The sequence below is a fragment of the Geotrypetes seraphini genome, chromosome 1, assembly GCF_902459505.1.
Source record: "Geotrypetes seraphini chromosome 1, aGeoSer1.1, whole genome shotgun sequence".
Lineage (NCBI taxonomy): Eukaryota > Metazoa > Chordata > Amphibia > Gymnophiona > Dermophiidae > Geotrypetes > Geotrypetes seraphini.
In genome coordinates, this window is record NC_047084.1 from 487,164,380 (window position 1) to 487,189,750 (window position 25,371).

The 25,371-nt window shown below is 42.6% G+C and overlaps 1 protein-coding gene across 2 annotated transcripts in view; it reads left to right on the plus strand.

Annotated features, from left to right (window-relative positions):
* The window catches only part of ECPAS (Ecm29 proteasome adaptor and scaffold), a 336,957-nt gene that overhangs the window by 161,429 nt on the left and 150,157 nt on the right, over positions 1-25,371 (plus strand). For both annotated transcript variants that reach the window (XM_033926317.1, XM_033926309.1), the window contains exons 22-24: positions 14,548-14,720; positions 23,382-23,483; positions 24,688-24,811. In XM_033926317.1, coding sequence (XP_033782208.1) covers positions 14,548-14,720; positions 23,382-23,483; positions 24,688-24,811 — 399 coding nt within the window. The remainder of the gene's footprint in view (positions 1-14,547; positions 14,721-23,381; positions 23,484-24,687; positions 24,812-25,371) is intronic.

The window sequence follows — 25,371 nt, forward strand, 5'->3', positions numbered from 1 at the left end:
TTACAGTTAAAATCATTTATATTCTACTATTTTCAACAAATAGTTCATAGCAGATTATATACAAAGGATGAGATTAAACTAGGATATACATAAATAACAAGACATTATCCCATTTTTAACTACTTGTTCTACCTAGCTGTACCCTACAACAGGCCAGTTCAAAACTTTTGACAACCCTTTTGACATCCCACTAATTTTCTATAAAGAGAATAGAACAACACAGACCAACTTCTTTTTTTTTTTTAATTCATTTTCAAACTTTCATCAAGTGTACCAATATCAAAACAGTAACAATGTATACATCACTTGGTATTTTTACTATTATAACTTTATAATACAAATATTTAACCCCCTCCCCACCCTCACCCCACCCAAAATATCCTCCCCCACCCTATAATAACTGATGTATATTCAAAAGAAAAATGACGTCTAATCATTACAAAAAGATGTTAATGGCTCCCAAATTTTAATAAATTTCTTATAATTTCCATGTTGTATAGCTAATAATCTTTCCATTCTGTACATGTGACATAATGAATTCCACCAAAAATTAAAATTGAGTCTGCTGTGATCTTTCCAATTATTAGTAATATGTTGAATGGTGACTCCAGTCATGATCAATAAAAGAATGTTATTATGTGAAGATATCTGACTCTTTTTTTCTCATAAGACATTCCAAATAATACTGTATCATAAGACAATGCCACGTGGTTTTCCAATAGACAATTTACTTGATTCCATTTTGAGTTCCAAAAGGCTAAAATAAAGGGACAATGAAACAAAAGATGATCTAAAGTCCCTACTGCGAGATTACAATGCCAGCATCTATTAGACTTTGAACTATTTAATTTTTGTAATCTAACAGGGGTCCAAAATGCTCTATTCAAAAGAAAAAACCATGTTTGTCTCATAGATGCAGACAATGTACATCTCATCCTCCAAGACCAAACTTGTGGCCATTGAGATGCTGAAATCTGATGCTTAATCTCAATGCTCCAAATATCCCTAAGACCATTTTTAGGCTTTTTTTTAACAAATTCACTAATACTTTTATACCCAGAAAGTCCACCTGAAAACATCAAAATTCCAGATCAACTTCTATTAAAGCTACATATAATATTTATTAGAAAAGATACATCAGCGAGGATAGAAACTGCATCCTTTAGTCTCTCACAAACCGGGTAGTTCCTTAATGGTCAGACTAGGAGCCATTTCCATGGGAGGGGCTTCTGGGCAGTGCACATTCACTCCACAGATGAACTACAAACTTAACATTGAATGACTTCTTTTATAGAGTGCACTCTTTATTCCTCAAACATACAATGTTCAAAAGTCTGCTATTATCAGTATATAAAAGTTCAAACATGGTTAAAGAGGACATCTGCTCTCACTGCACAACAACCAACAGACACCAGGGAATGCGGACAACAACTCAGGTGGAACTAGCTAAAGCCATAAGTCAGCCAGTGCAACAGTCAAAAGAGACAAGTCATGAAATTGCACAATGCTATTCTTAGACTTATAGACCTTGGGCCCTTTTAGGCCTGCAAGTACTACATTACTAAGATTGAATTTCTAAAACAAAAAAGTTTTAAGTGCTTTTTAAAAAATGGTAAGAATTACCATAGATTGTATTTGAATTGGCAAGATTGACCATATAGAGGCAGCCTGTTAAGGAAAGGAGATAGTAAATAATCTTTTAGAACATAAGAACATAAGAAGTGCCTCTGCTGGGTCAGACCCGAGGTCCATCGTGCCCAGCAGTCCGCTCACGCGGCGGCCCAACAGGTCCAGGACCTGTGCAGTAATCTTCTATCTATACCCCTCTATCCCCATTTCCAGTAGGAATTTGTCCAATCCTTTCTTGAACCCCAATACCGTACTCTGCCTTATAACGTCCTCTGGAAGCGCATTCCAGGTGTCCACCACACGTTGGGTAAAGAAGAACTTCCTAGCATTTGTTTTGAATCTGTCCCCTTTCAACTTTTCCGAATGCCCTCTTGTTCTCTTATTTTTCGAAAGTTCGAAGAATCTGTCCCTCTCTACTCTCTCTATGCCCTTCATGATCTTGTAAGTCTCTATCATATCCCCTCTAAGTCTCCTCTTCTCCAGGGAAAAGAGACCCAGCTTCTCCAATCTCTCAGAATATGACAGGTTTTCCATACCCATTATCAGACGTGTTGCTCTCCTTTGAACCCTCTCGACTAATGCCATATCCTTCTTAAGATACGGCGACCAATATTGGACGCAGTACTCCAAATGCGGGCGCACCATCGCCCGATACAACGGCAGGATAACTTCTTTCGTTCTGGCTGTAATACCCTTTTTGATTATACCAAGCATTCTATTCGCTCTCTTAGCGGCCGCTGCACACTGTGCTGACGGCTTCATTGTCATATCCACCATTACCCCCAAGTCCCTTTCCTGGGTACTCTTATTCAATAACATCCCTCCCATTGTATAGTTGTACCTCGAGTTTCTGCTCCCCACATGTAATACTTTACATTTTTCAATGTTGAACTTCATCTGCCATTTCGCCACCCATTCTTCTAATTTGTTCAAGTCCCTTTGCAACTTTTCGCAGTCCTCTGTAGTCCGAGCTCCATTAAATAGTTTGGTGTCGTCCGCAAATTTTATTATCTCGCACTTCGTTCCTGTTTCTAGATCATTTATGATTTTAGATACAATTCCCTTTAAATGGGGGACTTTTAATGTTAAAAGTATTTTGAACATTATTATAATGTCCAATCAATGCCCTGCAAATTACATTGTTCATATATTGTGGGGTTAATCCATATAATGTTTTAAACACCAAACAGCATAACTTAAACATGATTGTAGCCTCGATTGGTGACCAGTGTAAAGCTATATAAGAAGATGTAATTCTGTCTGATTTTCTTAATTTATAAATTAATCGAACAGCTGAATTCTTCATTGTCTGCAAACATTTAAGCAGATACTTAGGAATTCCTAGATAAATTATGTTGCAGTAATCTAATTTGTTTAATATTAGCTCTTGCACTAACAATCTAAATTGATCTTGCTGCAAATATTTCCTAATACTTCAGTCCAGCAAGTAGTGAGCCTCTTACAGGACCTAAGCTGGATAGTCAACTTCCAAAAAAGTCATCTTCAGCCAATTCAGTGCTTGGATTATCTGGGAGTCCACTTCTACATGGCACAGGGCATGTCTTTCTTCCCAAGCCATGCAAACAGAAGCTCAGGAAGCAAATCCAAGAAATCTTGGCTCTTCTGAGCCCAATGGCCTGACAGTATCTGCAAGTGCTGGGCTCGATGGCAGCCTCCTTGGAAGAGCTGCCCTGGATGAGGGCTCGTATGCGACCCCCTCCAGTACTCCTTTCTGGGCCAAATGGTCTCCGCAGTGTCGCTTCCGGCAGAGGAAGCTTTTCTGACAGCAGAGGCAAAGCGCAGTCTATGTTGGTGGTTCCAAGAGGAGAACTTGGCAAGAGGCATGCCTCTCGGAATCGACTCATGGGTGATCCTCGTGGCCGACACCAGCCTCAATGACTGGGAGGCTCTCTGCTGTAGTCACCCTCTCCATGGCAAATGGGCCCCATCGGAGAGCAAATGGTCCATCAATCATCTTGAACTCTAAGCCTTTCAGTTGGCCTTGCTACAGTTGCAGTCTTTCCTGACGGGAAAAGTAGTCAGGGTGTTTTCAGACAACACCACTGTGATGTCTTACATGAACAGACAAGGTGGCACCAGAAGAGTTTCCCTTCACTTGGAAGCACGGATGTTGTTTCAGTGGGCAGAACCTCACTTGTAGGCCCTCTCAGCGGTCCACGTGGCAGGAGTAGAGAATGTCCAAGCCGACTTCCTCACCTGGCAGACTCTGGATCCTGGAGAGTGGTCATTGTCCCAAAGGGCATTTTCCTTCATAGTCCAGACTTAGGGCACGCCAGATATGGATCTAATGGTCACAGCCAAGAATGCAAAATAATGTGAAGGCAAATCCTCTTCTACAGTTGCAGAATCGAGCAGGCCAGTTCAAAACTTTTGACAACCCTTTTGACATCCTACTAATTTTCTATAAAGAGAATAGAAAACTGGACTCCCTGGTTCATCCCTGGCCCACAGATCTGCTTCTCTATGTATTTCCCTCAAGGGCCATGGTGGGTTGAATCATTCACAGGATAATGACCCATAGGAGTCTGGTGATCCTTGTGACTCCGGACTGGCCCTGAAGACCTTGGTATGCAGATCTGGTGCATCTTCAGAGAGGCAGATCCCTGAAAATGCCTGTTTATCCAAGGTTTCTCAGTCAAGGCCCAGTTCCGATGAAGAACCAGAACACTTTGGTCTTAAGGCATGACTCTTGAGCTGATAGCCTTAATTCGGAAGGGTTATTTGGAGGTTGTGGTTATGATTCTCTTTAGGCCTAAGAAGCCTGTGACGGTTGCGGCTTATGCTAAGACATGAAAAACCTTCCAGTTATGGTGTGCCAAGGAGCAGGTAGAACAAGAGAGAGCTCCCGTTCTGGTAATCCTTTCTTTCCTGCAAGCTGGCTTCGAAAAGGGCCTTGCAGTTTCATCCTGCAGATAGCTGGTATCTCGTGCTTTGATACTCTGAGTGGACTTTGGTCTCTGGCTTCTCACCCAGAAGCCACTCGGTGTTTGAGGGAGCCTCTCAAGCTGAGACCCCCATTGCGCAGGGACTCAATGTGGTCTTGAAAGGCTTGGCCTATGCTTCATACGAGCCTCTTTCAGAGGTTCCCTGCTAAATCTTACGATGAAGACACTGTTTTTGGTTACCATAGTCTCGGCAAGAAAGATCTCAGAATTGCAGGCCCTCTCTTGCAGGGAGCCATTGCTCCGTTTCACGGAATCGTGTGTTTCTCTGCACACAGTTCCGTCCTTTCTTCTGAAGGTAGTTTCTGCCTTAAATTTGACCAGGAACTTCATTTGCCTTTCAGCCTATGGATTCTGCCAAACAGGATAAACTTTTGCGTAAGCTGGGTGTGCGCAGTCCCTGCTTATCTGCCTGGAGAGGAGTAATGACTCTAGGCTTTCTGATCATCTTTTTGTGCTGACCAGTCACTTGAGATGGGACAGGCCTCCTTCTAAAGCTTCCATTGCCAGATGGATCCACATGGCGATTTCATCTTCCTACATTTCGTCTTGGGAAACAGCCACCTACCCAATTTCACTTGCAGCACATTTCACAAGAAGTTTAGTGACCTCCTGGGCAGAATCTCGGGCTCTTTTGCCTGATAAAATCTATAGAGCAGCTACTTGGCCTACTGTTCACACCTTTACAAAGTTGTACATTGTGGATATGGCGGCTTGAGAGGATACCACCTTTGGATCGGTTCTGAGGGCAGGTTCATCTGTCCCTCCCTAGATGTCTAGCACTGCATTGGTACATCAGCTACAGTATGGACTTCTGTGTATCTACAATAGAACGTCAGATTAGGTTTTAACCATGATAATCTGGGTTTCGTTAGGATACACAGGAATTTGTACTACCCTCCCTGTGAGGATTTGTTGTGATTCGCCTGATTTCTGCCTTGGACATTGCTTGTGACCATCTCGGGACCTCTTCTACTGTGCCTAAGATTAAGAATTGATATGTCGGGTACTAGGAGATTCCCTTTCTCTTTCCTCTTGAGGGTCCTGTTCCCCCTGCTTGTTACACTTAGTAGATTGGCTCTTTGTTACTCATGTGTGTGATTTAATGTTCACGCTTTTCTTGTTAATTGGTTAATAATCATTGTTTTGTTTTCTGAGCTTCAGAATAGAGCAGAATGTGTATTACTGGGGGAGTTCTCCCTGCCTCTTCTTCTCTTTTCTTATGTTTCAGTGGAGTTCGATTGCTTTGATACCAACTGAGGAGGATGCTGTGCTCCACTGCAGAAGGGGAAGAGTTTCAAGTTCTTAAAATTATATCCTTCTGCAGTTTGCGGGAAATGGGAATCAACAGTTACAGTACAGATTCCTGTGTTTCCTAACAGAAGAACCTAATCTGTCGGTCAACCACAGAGAGAAAATGGAATAAAAATATGAGGTGGGAGAGAGGGAAAGCTGCAGAGTACATAGTAGATAACATCAATAGATGAGGGAAACCAAAAAAGAAATATTTTGATGTACAGTTGGAGACATCGCTGTGCGATAAAGGAATGGGAAGAAATGTCCAAGGTAAAAAAGGATTTTTTTTTATTTTATTTTTTTTAAATAAAATAGGATGTTTTTATCTAGAAAAAGGTATCCCACCTGAACAGCTGACCACTTGAGGGATGAAGGCATGACTCCTCCATCTCCCAGTGGTTAATGACCCCCCCCTCTCATCTAGTGGATACCAGTCTGACAGCTTTCAGGTATTAATGGCTATTCTTAATAGAGTAACAAGAAAGTGTAAGGAGTAAAACCAGTGGTAAGTGCAGTGTGCTTTAAACAATAGGTCCGAGGTGCAATGCCTACTTTAATCCTTTTATTTCTGTACTAATATGTGAGCCCTCCTGGAATATAGACATACCTACTATACCTGAATTTATATGACACCTGCATGTGTGATGGCTATTGTAGTGGTGTAACGTGGGATTTGTTCCTGTGTGCCACTAGACTGCCCTTTGCTCAGCATTTTTGTACAAATGATGCCAGGTGGATGTTTTTGTGCCTACTTTTTTGGCATTCATATTTTGGAAGTTTCATTTTGGAGAATGGTTATTCATTTTGGATGTTTTCAGTGCAAGAATGTCTTTCTCATGTATTTTCAAAAAAGAAATCTCAATGATTTTATGTTCAAAAATAGCTGTGAGATGGACAGGTTTTTTGGATGTTACGAGTAGGACATCTCAAGTTTGACTAGATGTTCTTTTGAAAATACCCCCACACATGTCTTTATAAATTGGGCTTAAAATAGGCACCTACTTGGTCTTCCTACCTGTTATAAAGTTACCCTTAAACCACTGGTGTTAAACGTAGTCACATGAGCACTGGCACAGAGATTCTGTCATGTGGTACTAGGAATAATTCCTGTGCAATCGTAGTTGGATTATATCTTACTGAAAGTTGGCTGAATTTTGAAAACTAAAGTGATCTTTTGCTTATGTTGCTAAGTAGTTTAGCTTGATAGTTTCAATTCCTGTTTCAGAAACAGAAACATTCTTCTGTAAATTAATACTAGGAAACTTCTTTTTGAGCTTGATAGTCAGTGCGTTCTCATGTTCTTGCAGAAGCATTTCAGTTTTCTAAGGAATACTGGGCCTGTAGTTCTAAATCTTTTTGGCTTAAGGAACCTATGGGGAGAACCTCCTTACCTCTAACCCAGTATTTCCAAATTTTTTGTGGCTGTGAGCCCATGATTGAAGCCAAATAAAATTGTGTGACCCCTCTGGAGATGCAGAATAATGATGGAGAGCCCAATTAAATTGAGACCTTAATTTGGGATCCTGACCCATAGTTTGGGAAGCTCTGCTCTAATCCATAGATGCTTTTGGGGAATACCTCTTTAAAAATATTTTTGAGCCTCATTTGCTTTTCCTTAGTGGCCAGTTTCAATAATCTTCTTATTTCTCACCAGGGGAGTTCTCTTTCACCCTCCAGTTTGTCATTCTACATCTAATCTTCTCCTGTCCTACCCCTAGAACAACTGTTTGCTTGAGCACTGCTTGAATCTTTGAGATGTGAACTATGGGCTCCTTTTACTAAGGTGCGCTAGCGGTTTTAGCGCACGCTACAATGCCACGCGCACTAAACGCCAATGCCTCCATAGAGCTTTCGTTAGTATTTTTTTTGTTTAGCGCGTGATTTGCGCGTATTAATCTTAAGTGCGTGCTAAAAACGCTAGCACACTGTTCTTCAACCGCTGGTACGCAGGAAATTTCTGCCGGTCCGCACAGGGCCGGCAAGATTGATTAACTTCAATTTCCTGACGGTCCGTGCAGGGCCGGCAAGATCGACAAGATATTTTCAGCTGGTCAGCACTGGGCAGGAGAGATCATGGGGAGCCTCCAACAGTGATGGCGCGACCCAACAAAGGACCCAAGGCTGCCTTCCTGAATCGCTGCGCTGGGAAGTAAGGAGAGCTGCTGGGAGGGGAGAAAGCCACTATTGGAGTCTGGGAAGCTGCTGGGCAAGGGAAAAAAAAAAAGGGACAGCTGCTTTTGGAGAGGGAGAAGGAGAGATGCTGCTGGGAGGGGAGGAGGGAAAGGAGTCTGGGAAGCTGCTGGGCAAGGGAAAAAAAGGGACAGATGCTACTAGAGAGGGAGAAGGAGAGATGCTGCTGGGAGGGGAGGAGGGCAAGGAGTCTGGGAAGCTTCTGGACAAGGGAAGAAAGGGACAGCTGCTACTGGACCTGGAGGGAAGGATAAGGAGAGATAGGCATGAGAAAGTAGAGAGATTGATGATGGAAAGGGGTCAGCAGAAAAATAAGCAGAGAGGGACAATGATGGTAGATCTGGTGTAGGAGAGATAAAAATGAAGAGAGCGGTGAATCTAGAATAAATCATGTAAAAAGGAGAGAGGGGGCACAGGCTGGATGGAAAGGGGAGAGTGGCATAGAAAGAAGGCAGATACCATATGGAAGGGGGAAAGGACAGACAGTGGATGGAAGGGACAGATGCTGGATTGAAGAGACAGAGAGGGCAGACGCTGGAAGGAAGAGAGTGAAAAGAAGATGAAAGCAGGAACCAGATACGACAAAAGGTAGAAAAAAATAATTTTGTTTCTATTTTGTGATTAGAATATATCAGATTTGAAATATATATCCTGCTAGAGCTGGTGTTGGACATAACTGGGGACTGCAAAGCCCAGGCAGTGCTTCTTTAGCTTCCAGCTGGCTTAGGGCACCCTCTGACCAGGGGGCAGTTGCCCTAGTTGCACTCCCCTAACACTATTCCTGTCATGTGTGACTGCGGTATTCTGTTAGCATGATATTTCTGTGTAGCATTGTGTAATAATTTGGTTTGTTCAGTTTTCTTGATAGTAGAGGGGATATATATGAAGGGGAGTGGAGATGGGTTTTGTTGATCCTTGCCCTGTATTATTTGTATTTATAAAATGACAATTGTACAGAATATTGTTTCTTTTTATACTTTAATAAAATACATTCAATATAAAATCATAACAGGCTTGCATGGATGGGATCAGATGATTTGCGGGGACCGAGCTCGCGGAGATGGGGCGGAAACGGGGTTTTTAAATTTTAGTCCTAGTAGTTTGCTGGTCCACAAAATAATTATTTTATTTCTGCCGGACCACGGGTGTAAAAATGTTGAAAAACACTGCACTAGCACACCTTAGTAAAAAGAGCCCTATGTTGTGATTGAGTTCTTGTACTTTTCTGAAGAGACTGTAGCACTAATGTGGCTCAGATACACTGAGAGGAAGATGTAATAAACTGAGCTATCCTTTAGTGTAGTGGTTGATTTTTTCTACACTAATCTTACTCACGAAGTGAGTTTGTAGTGCAGAAAAATTTGTAGCAAAACCATTGCACTAATGGGTACCATGGTTGGCATGCAAATAATGTGCAAACTTGTTGCAACAGGAATTGCTCCTCATATAAAAATACACGTTGAATGTTGGCATGGTATTACTTTTACCCCAGAATCTTCGTCACTTCGGAAGACTTTGCTACCTCAAACTAAAATATACTGCCTTATCTCAGTGGTTTTGTGTCCCAGGCAGGCCTGGTAGCCACCTCTCCCCTGGGATCATCTGATCCCAAGCACCTTATACTAGGTATCCACCACAGGGAAGCCTTTCACCAGAGAGCTCCATGTTTCTGGACACCCATGAACCAATAAAACCTGGTGCAGAGAGGTGTCCAGTAGTGTCCTTCACATTGCCATCTTGAGAAATAGACCTGACCCCTAGTATTGTGCCTTATATACTGTTAGGGGTCATCCTGCCAAATAAGAGATTGCTTCCCTTAATGGGAAGCATTCCCTTATTTGGCGAACTCACTCTTTGTGGTATGTCTCAACACTGTGCTAAGGCTCATGAGCTAACACTTTCCGAGATGGTGGTATGAAGAGAAGTGAGTGTTTATCTAGGGCAGTAATGTCCAAAGTCCGGCCCGCGGGCCAGTTGCGGCCCGTCCTTTACTTCCATACAGCCCCCAGAGACACGGCTGATCAATGTCTTTCTCTGTGTCTGAGCCATCTCACATCCCCGCCCCTGCTCTTTTCTATGTGCCTGGCGCCGCCTACGACGCGGGAATGCAGAAGGATTTGAAATCTGCATTCCTTCTCTCACCATGCAGCCACCTGTAGCCCCATGTAGAGTTGACCGAGGAGGTCTACTTCCTGTTTTAGTAAGTGCAATTTTATCCATAAAGCCCTGTTGCTTCATATAATTCCATATATATGTATATAATGTAATAAAAAAAGTCCAGAAAGCAGCGCCGAGAGGTAGAAGGGGAGGGGCGGCGCCGGGACCTCCGATAACAGTGCGTCCTTCCTTATCCTGTTTCTAGGGACTTTTGGGCCTTACTGCTATATTCATTTGATGTGTGATAGACATGTTTTTTTGCACTGCACTTTATTTTTTAATTTTTGTATCTTTTCTAGTAATGTTCCTAGCTTAGTGTTCAGCTTGCAATTCTTATTTATTTGATCACTTTGTATGCGCTGATTGTTTTTTTTTCCTTTATTACAGCCACCTGTATGGTGTTGAATCCACTGTGAGGAAGCAATTCTGTATGCACAGCGAGACATGACCTTGATTTCCCTTTTTATTTGTCTTTGTTGCAACATAGAAGCGTCACTTCTCCCTGTGCTGCGTCCTCATTGCGCACATCTATTAGTGCTCGGGCAAACACACTTAGGGCTTGGGTGAACACACTTGAAACAAAACCTCTGGCACTGCGCTCATAATTTCTCCCCCTTCTTGCTAATTTCTAAAATGGCGACTGTAAATAAGAGAAGAAAAGTTGACAGTGAGGGCCGACGTTTCCAAGATAGATGGAAAGTAGAATATTTCTTCACTGAAATACGGAATTACTGCGTTTGTCTGATATGCCAAGAGACTGTGGCTGTTTATAAGGAATTTAATGTCAAGAGACACTACCAGTCGAGACATAGCACATATGATAAGCTAACAGGGCGTGACCGCGCTGAAAAGTGTAAGCAACTTGAAGCTGTTTTAATATCGCAACAGCGTTTTTTTACAAGAGCCCGTGAGTCAAATGAAAATGCCACAAGGGCGAGCTATGAGGTTGCAACGTTAATTGCTAAAAAAGGCAAATCTTTTCTTGAGGGTTCATTTATCAAAGAATGCATTATGAAAATGGTTGAGAATATCTGTCCTGAGAAGAAGCAAGAGTTTGCCAACATTTGCCTGGCTCGTAACACTGTAGCACGGAGAATTGAAGATATTTCATCAGATATTAAGAGACAGTTGACGTCCAAAGGAGTGGATTTTGACTTCTTTTCAATAGCCTGTGATGAAAGCACGGATCTATTTGACACAGCCCAGTTGCTGATTTTCATGAGAGGGGTTGACGATGAAATGAATGTGACCGAAGAGCTACTTGACCTTCAGAGCCTTACGGGCCAAACAAGAGGAACAGATTTATTTGTTTCTGTTAGTTCTGCCATAGATGACATGAAACTGCCTTGGAACAAAGTTACTGGGATTACTACTGATGGGGCACCTGCCATGGCTGGTGAACGAAGTGGATTATCAACCCTAATCTGTAACAAAGTGATGGAAGAAGGAGGCAAAGCTATTAAACTCCATTGTATCATTCATCAACAAGTTCTCTGTGCTAAACATCTCAAATATGATCATGATATGAAACCGGTGCTAAAGACTATTAATTTTATTCGCTCTAAATCCCTGTGCCACCGCCAGTTTAAACAGTTTCTTCTGGACATCCAGGCTGAATACGAAGATGTTTTATATCACAACGATGTAAGATGGCTCAGTCGGGGGTCTGCACTTCAGCGTTTCTACTCTCTCAGGAAGGAAATTAAAGAATTCTTAGACACAAAGGGACAACCGATGCAAGAACTATCTGATCCTATTTGGCTGGCTGATTTGGGGTTTCTAGTTGACACAACAAAGCATCTGAATGTACTGAACACAAGTCTTCAGGGGAAAGATGCAGCGGTGAACCAGCTCTATTCACACCTCAAAGCCTTTGGAACAAAGCTGCAACTTTTCATAAGGCAGTTGTCACAAACACAGCCCATTACCATACATTTTTCAGCGTTGCAGGAAATAATGAACAGTTTTCCACAGGATAATATCAGTGCGCAAATGAGCAGATATGCAGCAGACATCACATCTCTGGCTGGGGAGTTTAATAGGCGCTTTCAGGATTTTGAAGCTATTGAAAAGGAACTCAGCCTTTTCTCCTCTCCATTCTCTGTTGACCCCAATGATGCTCCAGATCAGCTGCAGCTCGAGCTCATTGAGCTGCATTGCGACAGCGAGTTACGCAGTCGTCACCAACAGCTCTCTCTTGTGAACTTTTACCACCAACTGGATAAGAGCCGGTTTCCAGAGATTCGAACATTTGCTAAGAAAATGCTGAGCTTGTTTGGTTCAACATATTTGTGTGAGAAGACATTCTCTGCTATGAACTTTAACAAGAACCACGTGAGGACAAGACTAAGTGACTCTCACCTGCGTGACATTTTGCGTATCAAAACCACTGCCTTTGAAACAGACCTAGCCTATGTGCTGAAGTCCAGATCTCAGTTTCACCCTTCACATTAGTGGAGGCCATTTTTTTCAATAGAGATGAATACATGATTAAAAAATCTCAGTTAATGTTAGTTGTGTTCCTGGCATATATTTCAGCATCCTGTGTTGTTTTTTTTCATCTGGCCTTTCAATATGAAAGGCAGAGTGATTTTACTACTGTTTAGAATTGTAATTCAAATCGTTTGCAATAAAGTTTACATAAAATAGTTCATTTGTACTTAATTTTAAATGTCGGCCGTCGCGCATGTTCACTTCATCAAGTCTGGCCCTCTTTGAAAAAAGTTTGGACACCACTGATCTAGGGGATTCAACAGCATGGAGGCTCTCTAGTCAAGGAAACTTCCCTGTGCCAGGTGTCCTTTCCTTTACTGGGATGTTGGGCCAGTGGTGACCTGGACCAGATAAACCTGGGGGATGGGGTCAGGGTCCACTGGGCTACTAGAAAATCTTTAATGGGTGAGGGTCTGGAGGTCCAGGTCTTAAGAAGCCATGGTGGGGGAGGTTTTAATATTTTTTGTATCTTCCTTTCTGTCTGTGTATAATCTAATCCATACTCGCACAATAATAGCAGTAAATATATTTATGACCAGTGCAGCAAATTGTGGCGTTACCATGGCAGTGTGGGCTGATTTTTTTCTGTCACCACATGGTTTTAACACCATATAATCTGCATTTGATTAGTTTCATGCATCGGGAGTAAAAACTCTTTTTTTTTTTTTTTAAACACTTGTTAAAATGCTGTGCACTGAAACTTAGTGCACTGTTCTAAAATGCAGCTTATTACATTAATTTGAGAGCTGTCATGCAGCAGAAAGGAAAGGCTGTTGTTGGGCAGAACTGGCAGTACCATGGATCCCCAGTAATAAACTCGAGGGTCCAGGTTGAAAAACACTACTTTTCAGATGTTGTCTGAAAAGAGAAACTAGTTAAATGAAATTCAGCAAGCCATATAAAGCAATCCAGGCTTGCAATGTTTCATTTAGATTGGTTTTAGCCAATAAATTAAACTTTTTTTTTTTTTTTTTTTTTCAGCTAATACATAGAGGCTTTCAGCCACTGCTTTACTGTGACTAGGAGTGACTCAAAGTCCTATGTTTAAGCTTGCAAGTATTAAAATGAGCTTATTAGTGACTCAATATAATTCTCAGAATTTCACACTGCCCTAATGACTAAACCCTACTGACAGCTTTGGAGCTATTAGGGCAGGGCGACTTTTTCACTTGGTCCACAAGCCATCCTTCTCTTCACACCACCATCTTGGAAAATGTTGGCCCATGAGCCTTAGCACATTGTTGAGATGTACCACAAAGAGTGAGTTTGCCAAATAAGGGGATGCTTCCCATTAAGGGAAACAATCTCTTATTTGGCAGGATGACCCCTAACAGTATTTCAGGACACAATACTAGGGGTCAGGTCCATTTTTCAAGATGACAGTGTGATGGGGTGGGTGGTCACATGTGCTTTTTTTTTTTTTTTTTTTTTTTACTTCACAAATATGGTTAACCCTATCTGACAGAAATGTTCCAAACTCTTTACCAACCAATACTCAACACTAACAGCATGCATAATATTTGCATGCTATTAATGTTGAACATTAAGGTAGAGCACAGATTTTTTTTTCCTTTTTTTTTAGTGATCAATGTTTTCCAAGCAGCACCAGAGTTTTGGGCATCTCCCCAACAGTAACCTAGCTGGAGTGGGGTTGGAAGAGCTTTTCATAACTGTTGGTCATCCCTGAATTGCTTCTGTTTGTTTGAAGGGGTTTTGTGTGTTGATATTTCAGAAGTTCATTTGGTCACATTGGTGATATGCCAGATTTCAGGTGGGTTGTCTGTTTATATTGAGGTGAGGTTTTTTTTTTTTGTCTTAGGTTCCTTTTTGGATGGGTCTTCTACTCTCCTAGCGATAGCTGCTTGCACTGCTCTTGGTGAAATTGGCAAAAATGGCTCATTACCAATCCCTAATGATGGTATTGGATTTACAAAGCTGCATGTTGTGGAAAATTTACTGGCCCGAATACCATCTGGCAAGGAAAATAATAAAGTAAGTGTCTGTGATCCATGTTTTATCTTACTGCCATCTCTCCTTCCTGCTTAATTGAACAAAACTTTTTTTTTTGTTTCTGCCATTTTATCTTTGTAATTCAATGAGAAATGAATGCATCTCCCTCTCTTTTATTTATCTTTTTAACTGGTTCTTTTCTAGGATTAATTATTTTGATTAGAAAACCTATATTTTTTACAGTTGTACTGTTACAAAGCCACCAACTTAGTTGTTGAGCAAATAGAGGAGCTGAGAACCGGGATATGTTGTCAGTTCATGGTCATCTAATGAATTTGTTGTGACCCCATAGAAAGCTGCAGAGTTAGCTACAGATCACAAAGCATATGGATGGTCAGCAGACATTCATAAAACTACCTGAACTTTTTGGGAGCAAGAATTACCCTTAGAAATTGCATCTTTATGACTTTTGTTATAGATCAGTAATCATATATAATGAATATGCTTTATCAAAGCCAGTTAAAAATAAAGGCATCAGAGTGCTTTCAGTGTCTAACTCTGATGAGTTGTATTTGCTGAACCTCATTTTCTGACACTGGCAGCTACCTAAAACAATCAATGTTATTGCATCTTTGAGGGATTTTATGGTTTGGAGTCAGTTTTTGTATAGCAAATTAATAGGATTTTTACTCTTAGGGGAATTCTGTACAAAATAACAGTTCTGCACACAATGAGCCTGATTCTGTAAACAACGATTTGTTAATCAGCCACTAGGTGCCATTTAAGAATGGTACCTACTGGCGCCTAACTTGACTTAGGTGTGTTAGGCTCCGGTACATTAGGCCAGGGTTTTCCTGGCTTAACCGTTGACTAACACAGACATCTAAGTCATACTGTGCCTATTCTCTGCCTCTAACCATATCCACTTTTGAGGTAGGTATCTTTAGGCACCACTCTGAGTTCTGTGCAGAACCCTTGGTTTTTAATTTTTTTTTTTAATGAGCTTTTAATGGCATGCTCAATTACCACACCAATTAAGCTCATTATTCAATTTTTAGTTCTGTGCAAAACTCAGCTAGGCGTTCCCAATTAGGCCCATTTATAGAATCAGGCCCAATATTTTAAAAAGTTTTGCAAAATTCTCACGCTTTATTTATCAAAATGATGTATAACCACATCCTTGAGGTGTAATTAATTTAAACTTTGAAATAGAAAGTTCAGATTTTCTCCAAGGAGTTCACCAATGGAGCCTATTTTGGAAAGCTTCCCCAGCTAGTAAGTACTAGAACATTGTATCGTAAACTGTGTGAAATAGAAAGAAAAAAGGAGGAATCCACAGGCAGGCGTTACATAGATTTCATGGCAGCTGGTTAAGGATTCAACTCATGCTAGTTGCTCCAATTATACTTGAAGTCTCTCTTCCTAAAAAAGACCAACTAGCTGTTTCAGACCTTAAAAGATCATTGTTTCCACTATACAAAATTAAACAGATAAGGACATTTCAAACAATTTACTTCTCAGTGCAAGGCCCCTTGGTTTTAAAGCCAAGAAATCTCTGTCTGGCTTGAATCATTCTAAACATGTCAAGCAATATCTGAATAAGTAACCCCAAAAAGACTCATTAATGAGTCTGAAGTATAATCATAATAGTGTTTCCTGTGTGCCTGACCTTCTGATATGTTAATGGACTGGCTCAAAAACAAAGGTGACTTGAAGAGTAATTTTTCTCATATTTTGGAGGAGTGAAGGAGTAGCATAATGGTTAGAACAACAAGCTGTGAACCAGGGGATCCCAGTTCAAATCCCTTTGCAGCTCCGTTTGATCTTAGGCAAGTCACCTAACCATCCATCGGGAGCCCTTTTACCAAACTGTGATAAAAAATGACCTTACATGGCTTACATGGGTCTTTCAAATATGCTAAGGCAATTTTTCATGCATGGGTAAAATGGCCAATTTTTCTAATTTTTTTTTTTTAATTCATGGCCACGTGCTAATTTTCCCATTAGTGCGAGTCCCTGCCGCCACCTATTTTGTAGACAGTAAGGGCTCTTGTGCTAACCAAGAGCATGATGGTGATGCTGGAAATTTTGATGGTTGTGCAGTTTGGCAGAGGACTATCTTTCAGCAATGCACATTGCCAAGTGTACATGTTGCCTCTTCAGCACCCTAGCACTGGTTGAAGATGTAAAAACATATTACTTTTATATGTTAGGCAGCATATTTTGTAATCTTTTGTTAAATATCTCACTGGAGGAAAAGTCCATAGTCTGCTGTTGAGACAGACACGGGTCGGTAGCATGGAATGCTGCTACTATTTGGGTTTTTGCCAGGTACTTGTGACTTGGATTGGCCTCTGCGAAGACGGGATACTAGGCTAGATGGACCATTGGTCTGACCTAGTAAGGCTATTCTTATGTTCTTATGAATTTTGTTTTTAGGGAATCAGCAGTTAATATATGGAACAAATGGTGATGCCTGTTAAGAGTCAAAAAGATATTGTCATTATGAACTTTTGAAGCCACAATGTTAACTTAGGTGGAGAGCATCTAAAAAAGGGAGATGTGTAATCTCAAAACTCAGTTATAGATTTTCAGTTTAATCACTCACCTTTCCAAATCCAACATACAACTACTACTGTTTATCATTTCTGTAGCTCTGAAAAGCGTATGCAGTGCTGTACAATCAACACACAGTAAATGGTTCCTGCTCAGAAGAGCTTACAATCTAATTGGACAGACAGGACATATAGGGGTTGGGGAGTTTTCTTGCAGAGAAAATGATAGGATGGACATAGGTAATTTTATGGTGAGTGGGAGTTAAAAGTTGAAGACAGCGTTGAAAAAGAGGGCTTTTAGCTTGGATTTGAATACTGCTAGATACGCTGCCTGACATAATGACTCAGGGAGTTTGCTCTGTTCATACGGCACAGCAAGATAGAAGGGACAGATTCTGAAGCAGTGGAGGTGAAGGGTACAGATAGGAGGGATTTGCTCAATAAACAGAGTTCACCATGGGGATGGGAAAGAAGTGTGGAGAAAGATGAGGGGCTGCAGAGTGTGTAGGTCAGTAAAAGGAGTTTGAACTTATTCAGAAATGGATGGGAAACCAATGAAGTGACTTAAGGAGAGGGGTAATGGAAGCGTGACGGCTGTCATGGAATATAAGTCATGCAGCAGAATTTTGCATGGATTGAAGGGGAAAGAGATGGTTGAGCAGAAAACCTGAGAGAAGCAAGTTGCAGTAGTATAAGCGAGAGGTATTAGAGTGTGAATAAGGGTTTTGGTAGTGTACTCAGAAAGGAGAGGTCAGATTTTGGTAATATAGAGGAAAAAGTGACAGGCTTTAGCAGTTGTTAGATTTGAGTGGAGAAGGAAAGAGAGGAGTCAAAGATGACCCTGAGGTTGTGAGTTGATGTGACAGGGAGGAGGAGAGTGTTGTCCACAGAGATAGAGAAGGGGGAATTGTGTTTAGGCAGCAAGATAAGGAGCTTAATCTTAGCCATATTCAATTTTAGATGACTGTGGTACATCCAGGTGGCAATGTCAGACAGGCAGGCTGAGACTTGGACCTGGATTCCTGTAGAGAGATCTGGTATGGAGAAAGTAGATATGGGAATCCTCAGCATAGAGATGATACTAAAAACCATGGGAGGAGTTCAGTGTCCCAGGGGAGCAGGTATATATGGAGAAAAGGAGAGGTCCCAAGGCCTGAGCACTGAGGTACACCAATTGACATCAAGATAGCAGTAGAGGGGGGATCTCCCTTTGCATGCACTGAAAGTACAGTGGGAGAGAGAGAATGAAAACCAGGAGAGAAAACAACTCTGAAATCCCAGCAATAGTGGATCAAGGAGTATGTGGTAATCAACAGTATCAAAGGCTGCAGATAGATAGAGAAGGATGAGGATAGAGTAGAGGCCATTGGATCTGGTAAGGAACAAGTCATTAGAGAGTGTAGCAAGGGCATTTTCCATTGAATAGAGTGGGAGAAAGCCCGATTGAAGTGGATCAAGAATAGCTTGTGATAAAAGGAAGTCCCAGCAACGGCAGTGAACAGCACGTTCTAGTAGCTTGGATAAGAAGCGGATGAGGGAGATGGGGCAATAGTTGGTGGGTTATGTGGGGGGGTCTAGTGAGGGTTTTTTGAGGAGAGGCGTAACTAAGGCATGTTTGAAGACATTGGGAACAGTTGCAGTGGAGAGTGATAGGTTGAGGTTGTGACAGATAGGAGGGATGACAATGGGAGAGATAGCACAAAGTAGGTGGATGGGAATTGGATCTGAGGAGCAGGTAGTGGGTTTGGACTCCAGAGGAGAAAAGATATGCAGTTTCCTCTTCAATAATTTCAGGAAAGGAAGAAAAGGTGGCAGTGGTTAAAGGGAGGTAGGCAGAGTTGGCAGCTGGAAGAGAGGGTGGGATTGGTGACCTGGTTGAGAACTCAAGATGAATCTTGTGAACCTTGTTGTATAAGAACAAGGGAAAGTGAAGTGGGATTTGGAGGTGGGAGCACTTTGAGTAGAAAGTTGAGTGTGTTAAAAAGAGACGGCGAGGATTAGAGCTAAGAGAGTAAGTTAAATGGTGAAGACCCAGCTGCAGAAGTCTTCCTCAATGGGTTAGTATTCTTGTTTGGCAAGTGAGAGGACAGACTGGAAGGATGTCAGGAATTTGAAGTGTATGAAGTCAGCATGTGTGTAGATCAGGCACAGAATTGTAGATAGCTGATGATGGGGGCAGTCAGGGTTGGGATATTATGCACCTTACAGGACATGTAATGGGAATGAAGGTTTCTAGAGCAGAGGAGAGAATGGTGTTATAGGAAAGGACAGCTTCATTGACAGACTTGCATGATATAGTAGTTGAAGGGAGGAATGAAACAGTGATAGAGAGGGTGTCATGGTCAATAACCTGAAGGTTCCTAAACATATAGGTAGTGATTGGTCAGGTCTTGTGGGGAGGGTGATGAGTTGTAAAGGTTAATAGATGATGGTCAGAGAAGAGTTGAGGTGTAGAATTTGGTGGCAGTGCAGTTGGAGGTGAATCCGAGGTCAAGGTAGTGACTATTTTGGTGTGTAGGAGTGGTGGAGCACAGCTAGAGATTGTATGAGAATGTTAGAGAGAGAAACCTGGAAGTCTGAGGGGTCGTCAGCATGAATGTTGAAGTCACCAAGAATGAGGGAAGGAGATAAGGGTTTGAGAAAGGAGAGCCAGGAGTCATTGAGGAAGGAAGAGAGGGACTTAGTCAGGAGATCGGTAAATTATTGCTACTCGGAGAGATAGAGGAGTGAATAGACAGATAGAGTGGACTTCAAATGAGGAGAGAAGTGAAATTGAGACAGAAGTGGTTGATATCTACACAGTGGCAAGAGTAACAGGCCAACATCACCTCCACGACCAAGTGGGCGAGGTGTATGTGAAAAAGGTAGCTTCCATGACAAAAGGCAGCAGCTGGAACAGAGTCTTCAGGGCAGATCCAGGTTTCAGTTAATACTAACAGGTTGAGAGTTTGAGAGATAAAGAGGTCATGGATGAAGGTAAGTTTGTTGGAGACAGAGCAAGCATGAGAAAAGTGGAGAAGGGGTGGGGAGTAGAGAGTTGCGCGGGGACAGAAATCCCACCCGTCCCCGTGAGGAATCGCACCCGTCCCCGTGAGGAATCGCACCCGTCCCCGTGAGGAATCGCACCCGTCCCCGTGAGGAATCGCACCCGTCCCCGTGAGGAATCGCACCCGTCCCCGTGAGGAATCGCCTCCGTCCCCGTGAGGAATCGCCTCCGTCCCACCCGTCCCCGTGAGGAATCCCTCTGTCCCACCCGTCCCCGTGAGGAATCCCTCTGTCCCACCCGTCCCCGTGAGGAATCCCTCTGTCCCACCCGTCCCCGTGAGGAATCCCTCCGTCCCCGTGAGGAATCCCTCCGTCCCACCCGTCCCTGCGAGGAATCCCTCCGTCCCCACCCGTCCCTGCGAGGAATCCCTCCGTCCCCACCCGTCCCTGCGAGGAATCCCCTCCGTCCCCACCCGTCCCCACGAAGAATCCCCTCCATCACCACCCTTCCTTATAAACTTCAGAAATAGTTATTTTATTTAATTATGCTACTGAATTAAAGGCTCTGGTAGAGACCCATTTACAAATAAGCAAAGAGACTTTATTAATTTGAAAATATTAATTGGGAAGAATACATACTTTGTAAACCAGAACCTCTAATGTAAATGTAAAATATAAATACTCAGCTGATGAGAACCCACAAACTGTCAACTGAGGACTTCCTTTGCAGTTGGCCGGGGGTCCCTTTTGCCAAGCTTGGCAGGCAGCAGTAGCGTCCCTGAGTCACAGATGCTGGCACCTCAGTGGCTCATGGATGCTGCCAGCGACTGCTGCGCTTGTTGGAGGAGAGTTCTGGCCATCTCTAGAGAAGGTCCTCTGCTGGCGGTGCTTGGGGATCCCCACCAGTCACAGCAAGGGTCAACAAGTACTTCAACACTGTAGAAATAAAACCAGAAATGCATTTCCTTTTCTTTTGAACACAAAACAGAGACATCTGCCATATACATTTCCCAAAGCTAACATATTTTAGTCAATAAATTCCGTTTTTTACCTTTGTTGTTTGGAGACTTATTTTTCCATAAAGTTGGTCCCAGTTTCTTTTTTCCGCTTTCCCATCTTCTGTAAATTCTTCTGTTGCTGTCCATTGGTTCCCCCTACCATGGTCCAGCATTTATCTCTTTCGTGCCTGCCCACCAGCCCCATGCCCATCATTTCTCCTTCTATCACCCCTCTCCAGCACTATGCCACATCTCTCCCTCCATTCCCTTCACCACTGTCCAATATTCCTCCCTCTTGCATCCCTTTCAATCTGTCCCATTGTTCCCTTGCCACATTTCTCACTCTCATCTTTTTCTTCCCTATCATATTCTGTACCTTCCTCCCTACGACCAAAAATTCTCCTCTTTCTTCCATTTGCCGTGTGTACACAACCATCTCTCTTTCTCGCTCATTGACACACCCACACCAAATTCTCCCTTTCTATTCCCTCCCCACCTCAGCATCTCTTTCCCTCCCTTCCTCTCTCCCCAGTTCATGAATTCTGTGTCCAAAAATGCACTCCCTTCCACCACTTCATTCGAGTCCAGATAACAGCAGGGGTTGGAGGCAGCCTGCAGCAAGCCATATGTAGCCGACCCAGAAGTCTTCCCCCGAAGTCTGGCGGCGGCTGAGGTGTCAGGTGGGAGGGGGTAGATACTGGATGTAGGAGGTGAGAGGAGACAGACTGTAGATAGAAATGGGGAGGGATCAGACACACTGGATGAAAGGGGAAAGATTGGACAAGCTGGAATGCCTGGGGAGAGAGAAAAAGACAGATGATGGATGTAAAGAAAAGGAGAGGGGAGGAAGACATTGAATGGAAAGGAGGAGAGGGGGAGGATACGGATGGAAGGGAGGAAAGAGAAAGATGGAGCAGACACTGAATAGAAGGGGAGAAAGAGAAATGAAGCAGATGCTGGGCTGAAAGGGGGGAAAGATGGGCAGATGCTGGATGGAAGGGGGAGAAAGAAGGGTGGATGATGGATGGGATGACAGAGGGGGCAGAAAGGAGGAAGAGAGGAGACAGATCAGATGCTGGGCAGAAGCAGCAGACAGAGGGGCAGATGCTGGATGGAAAGGGACCTCAGGTCAGCATCTGAATGGCCGTGCAAGTCTACATGGGTCCAAATGGTGCCACACACTGCTAGACCCCCCCCAGTCCATTGTGCTTTCTAGAAGCCAGTATTGTGGTGCAGCCTGGTCCTTGCTAGGTTTTCTCCCCTAGAATGGGACAGACTGTGCTTTTGCCGGCAGAGGCAGAGTGGTGAGCCTGCATGATGGTGCAAACTAGCCCCCCTCCCCACCACACCCCACCCCACCCCACAAGTGTCCTCCACCCAGAACAGGATCGAATCTGAGTTCCCAGTGGCTGAGTAGTGAGCCTACCGAGGCATCCCCTACCGAGAATGGAACCAACTCTGCATTCCCGGCCTTTGTATGAGGGAGGTCTGGTGCCCCAGAGTAAGAAGACTTAGAGCCATAGAGCATGAGACTCCCACGGGGATGAAAACAGCCTACCTAAATTCTGACGACGCAGGCATGCAGCTTACAAGTCCGGCGTCGCGGCAGGAAATAGCCATGCTGAGCAGTGAGCTCAGCACATACACAGATGAAAGCCTTGCTTGCTGATTGGTCTGGTGGCCCCGCCCCGCTGGACCAATCAGCAAGCAAGGCTTTCATCTGTGTACGTGCTGAGCTCACTGCTCAGCATGGCTATTTCCCGCCACGACACCGGACTTGTAAGCTGCATGCCTGCATCGCCAGAATTTAGGTAGGCTGTTTTCATCCCCGTGGGAGTCCCGTGGGCCAGGGGGCGTCCCCGTGGGAGTCCCGTGGGTCAGGGGGGCATCCCCGTGGGAGTCCCGTGGGCCAGGGGGGCAACCCGCGCGATCCCCGTTCCCGTGCAGACCTCTAGTGGGGAGGAGGAGAGGAACAAAAATAAGAAATAAGCTCAAGTTAAATCACATTTGGTATAATAAGTACTCGTATTTTCCCTGCCCAGAGGACTTACAATCAGCTATTGCACTCTATTTATGGCCTTTTAAAAGGGATTGCAATCCACCAAATCACATATTCTTTCCATGACCACTTAGTACTGAATATTACATTCTTTGCATATTTACAGATGAAAGAACGAGCAATACAAACACTTGGTTTCCTCCCGGTGGGAGATGGGGACTTTCCCCATCAGAAAATGCTGCTGCAAGGACTTATGGATTCTGTGGAGGTGAGACCAAAGTGATATGAGATTATCTTTAAAAATATAAATACATTTAGTTTTGACTGATATTTTACACAGTAAGATTTCCATTTGTGTTGAGATTTTACAGAATGGTTGTGTGAACTAATAATCAGCACTATAGAATTGTTGGACCTTGGAAATTGACCTCAGAATCTTTTAACTAATTCCTTTACATAAAAAAGCAACCAAATAGGCAAAAGCTAGGCCAAACTTTTTACAGAAAATTCTGGACTGAAGTTACCTTCCATAGGTCAGACCGTTCTTCTAAAATTTCTTTTCTGCTAAAAAAATATACTTTTCTTTTGTATGTGCTTAGTTTTTGATATAATTACGATTGCTGTCTTGTCCACACTCCCTCTTGTCTACCCTCCTTCTAAAAATACACATTTAGATCCTTAAGTTATGTCTTCCAGGTCTGTACAATTTTAATTTTTCTCTAATGAATGATCTCTTCTGGAAGCATTGGCTGTTCCCATAGAAGGAACTTTTCATTAAAAACTTTAATTTCTAGACACAAAGGGGCTGATTCTATAAATGGCGTCTAATTATTCTGGTATTTAAAAAAAAAAAAAAAAAAAAAGCGCTGGTCGCGTTTCAATCACACTTAGGTGCCATTTATAGAATCGTGGTTAGCAGAGCCTATGTAGACAAGGGTTTTACATTTCAGGCACCTAAGAATTAGAGAATCAGGCTTAGCGGCACCTATCTCACACTCCGCCCATAGAAACGTCCACTTAGTCATTAGGCGCCACTAAGCGCATTGCAATAGGTGCTGATCTTTTATAAAATTGGATAGGCGCCTATCACCTAATTAAATTATTTTTAGCCAATTATGGAGGTTGTTAAGGGTATTTTGCTACTTATGTTAGGTTTCCTTTATAGAATCAGCCCCAAACTGTAAATCAGTCTTGGATGGGACGACCCTACTCTGACCTGACATGTACTGGATGACTTTTGGAAATACAGATCAGTTGTATCTTGTGTCAGATCAAACTACTGCATCATTAATTTTCTCATGCTGTTTCTATCATTAAGCCTTTTGATTGAGGTACATGGGAAGCTTTTTTTCTCTTTAATAGCCCAGAAGTGTAAAATAATTGAGTATAGAGCAGAATGAATCACCTTTCCCTTTATGTGCGAGAAAAGAAATTGCTGTGTTTTATAGTGTTTCCCATTTTTGATTATACAGGCAAAGCAAATTGAGCTTCAGTTTACAGTTGGTGAAGCTATCACTAGCGCTGCCATAGGGACAAGTTCAGTAGCAGCCCGTGATATTTGGATGCTCTCGGAGGAAGAGTACATACCTCCTGCTGGTAGGCATTTTTTATAATGTTTATATGATGGGTTTTTATTTTATTTAAGTTTATTTTTTGATTTATAATTCAGCCAGTGACATGGCATCTAGCTCTTTTCAGTGAGAAATATTAGCAGCAGGCTGCATTGGATCTTCTCAATTTTTAAATATTTGTACTAATTAATTCTGCTTTTTGCATTGCGTTAGTACCTGACTGCAGATATTTCACCACTGACTTTCTTCTTACGGGGAATGTGTAAAACTACTTAGGCTTTGACTTGACCCATTCCAAAATATGAAATCTCTTCTTCAACCATTCTGTAGTGGATTTACTTGAATTTACTTTGTCTACTGCATGACCTGCTTTGGCTCTGCTTCAGCTCTCAGACAGATGATCTCCTTTAGGATTTTCTGATTTAAAGCAGAAGTCATGGTTCCATCCAAGAGGGCAAACTGTCCAGGTTCTGATGCAATAAAGAAGCCCTACCTAGTAGGGCCTCCATCATGCTTGACAGTTGGAATGAGGTTCTTTCTTTTGAATGCAAATGTTTGGTTTTCAAAAAACAAAATATTGTTTTG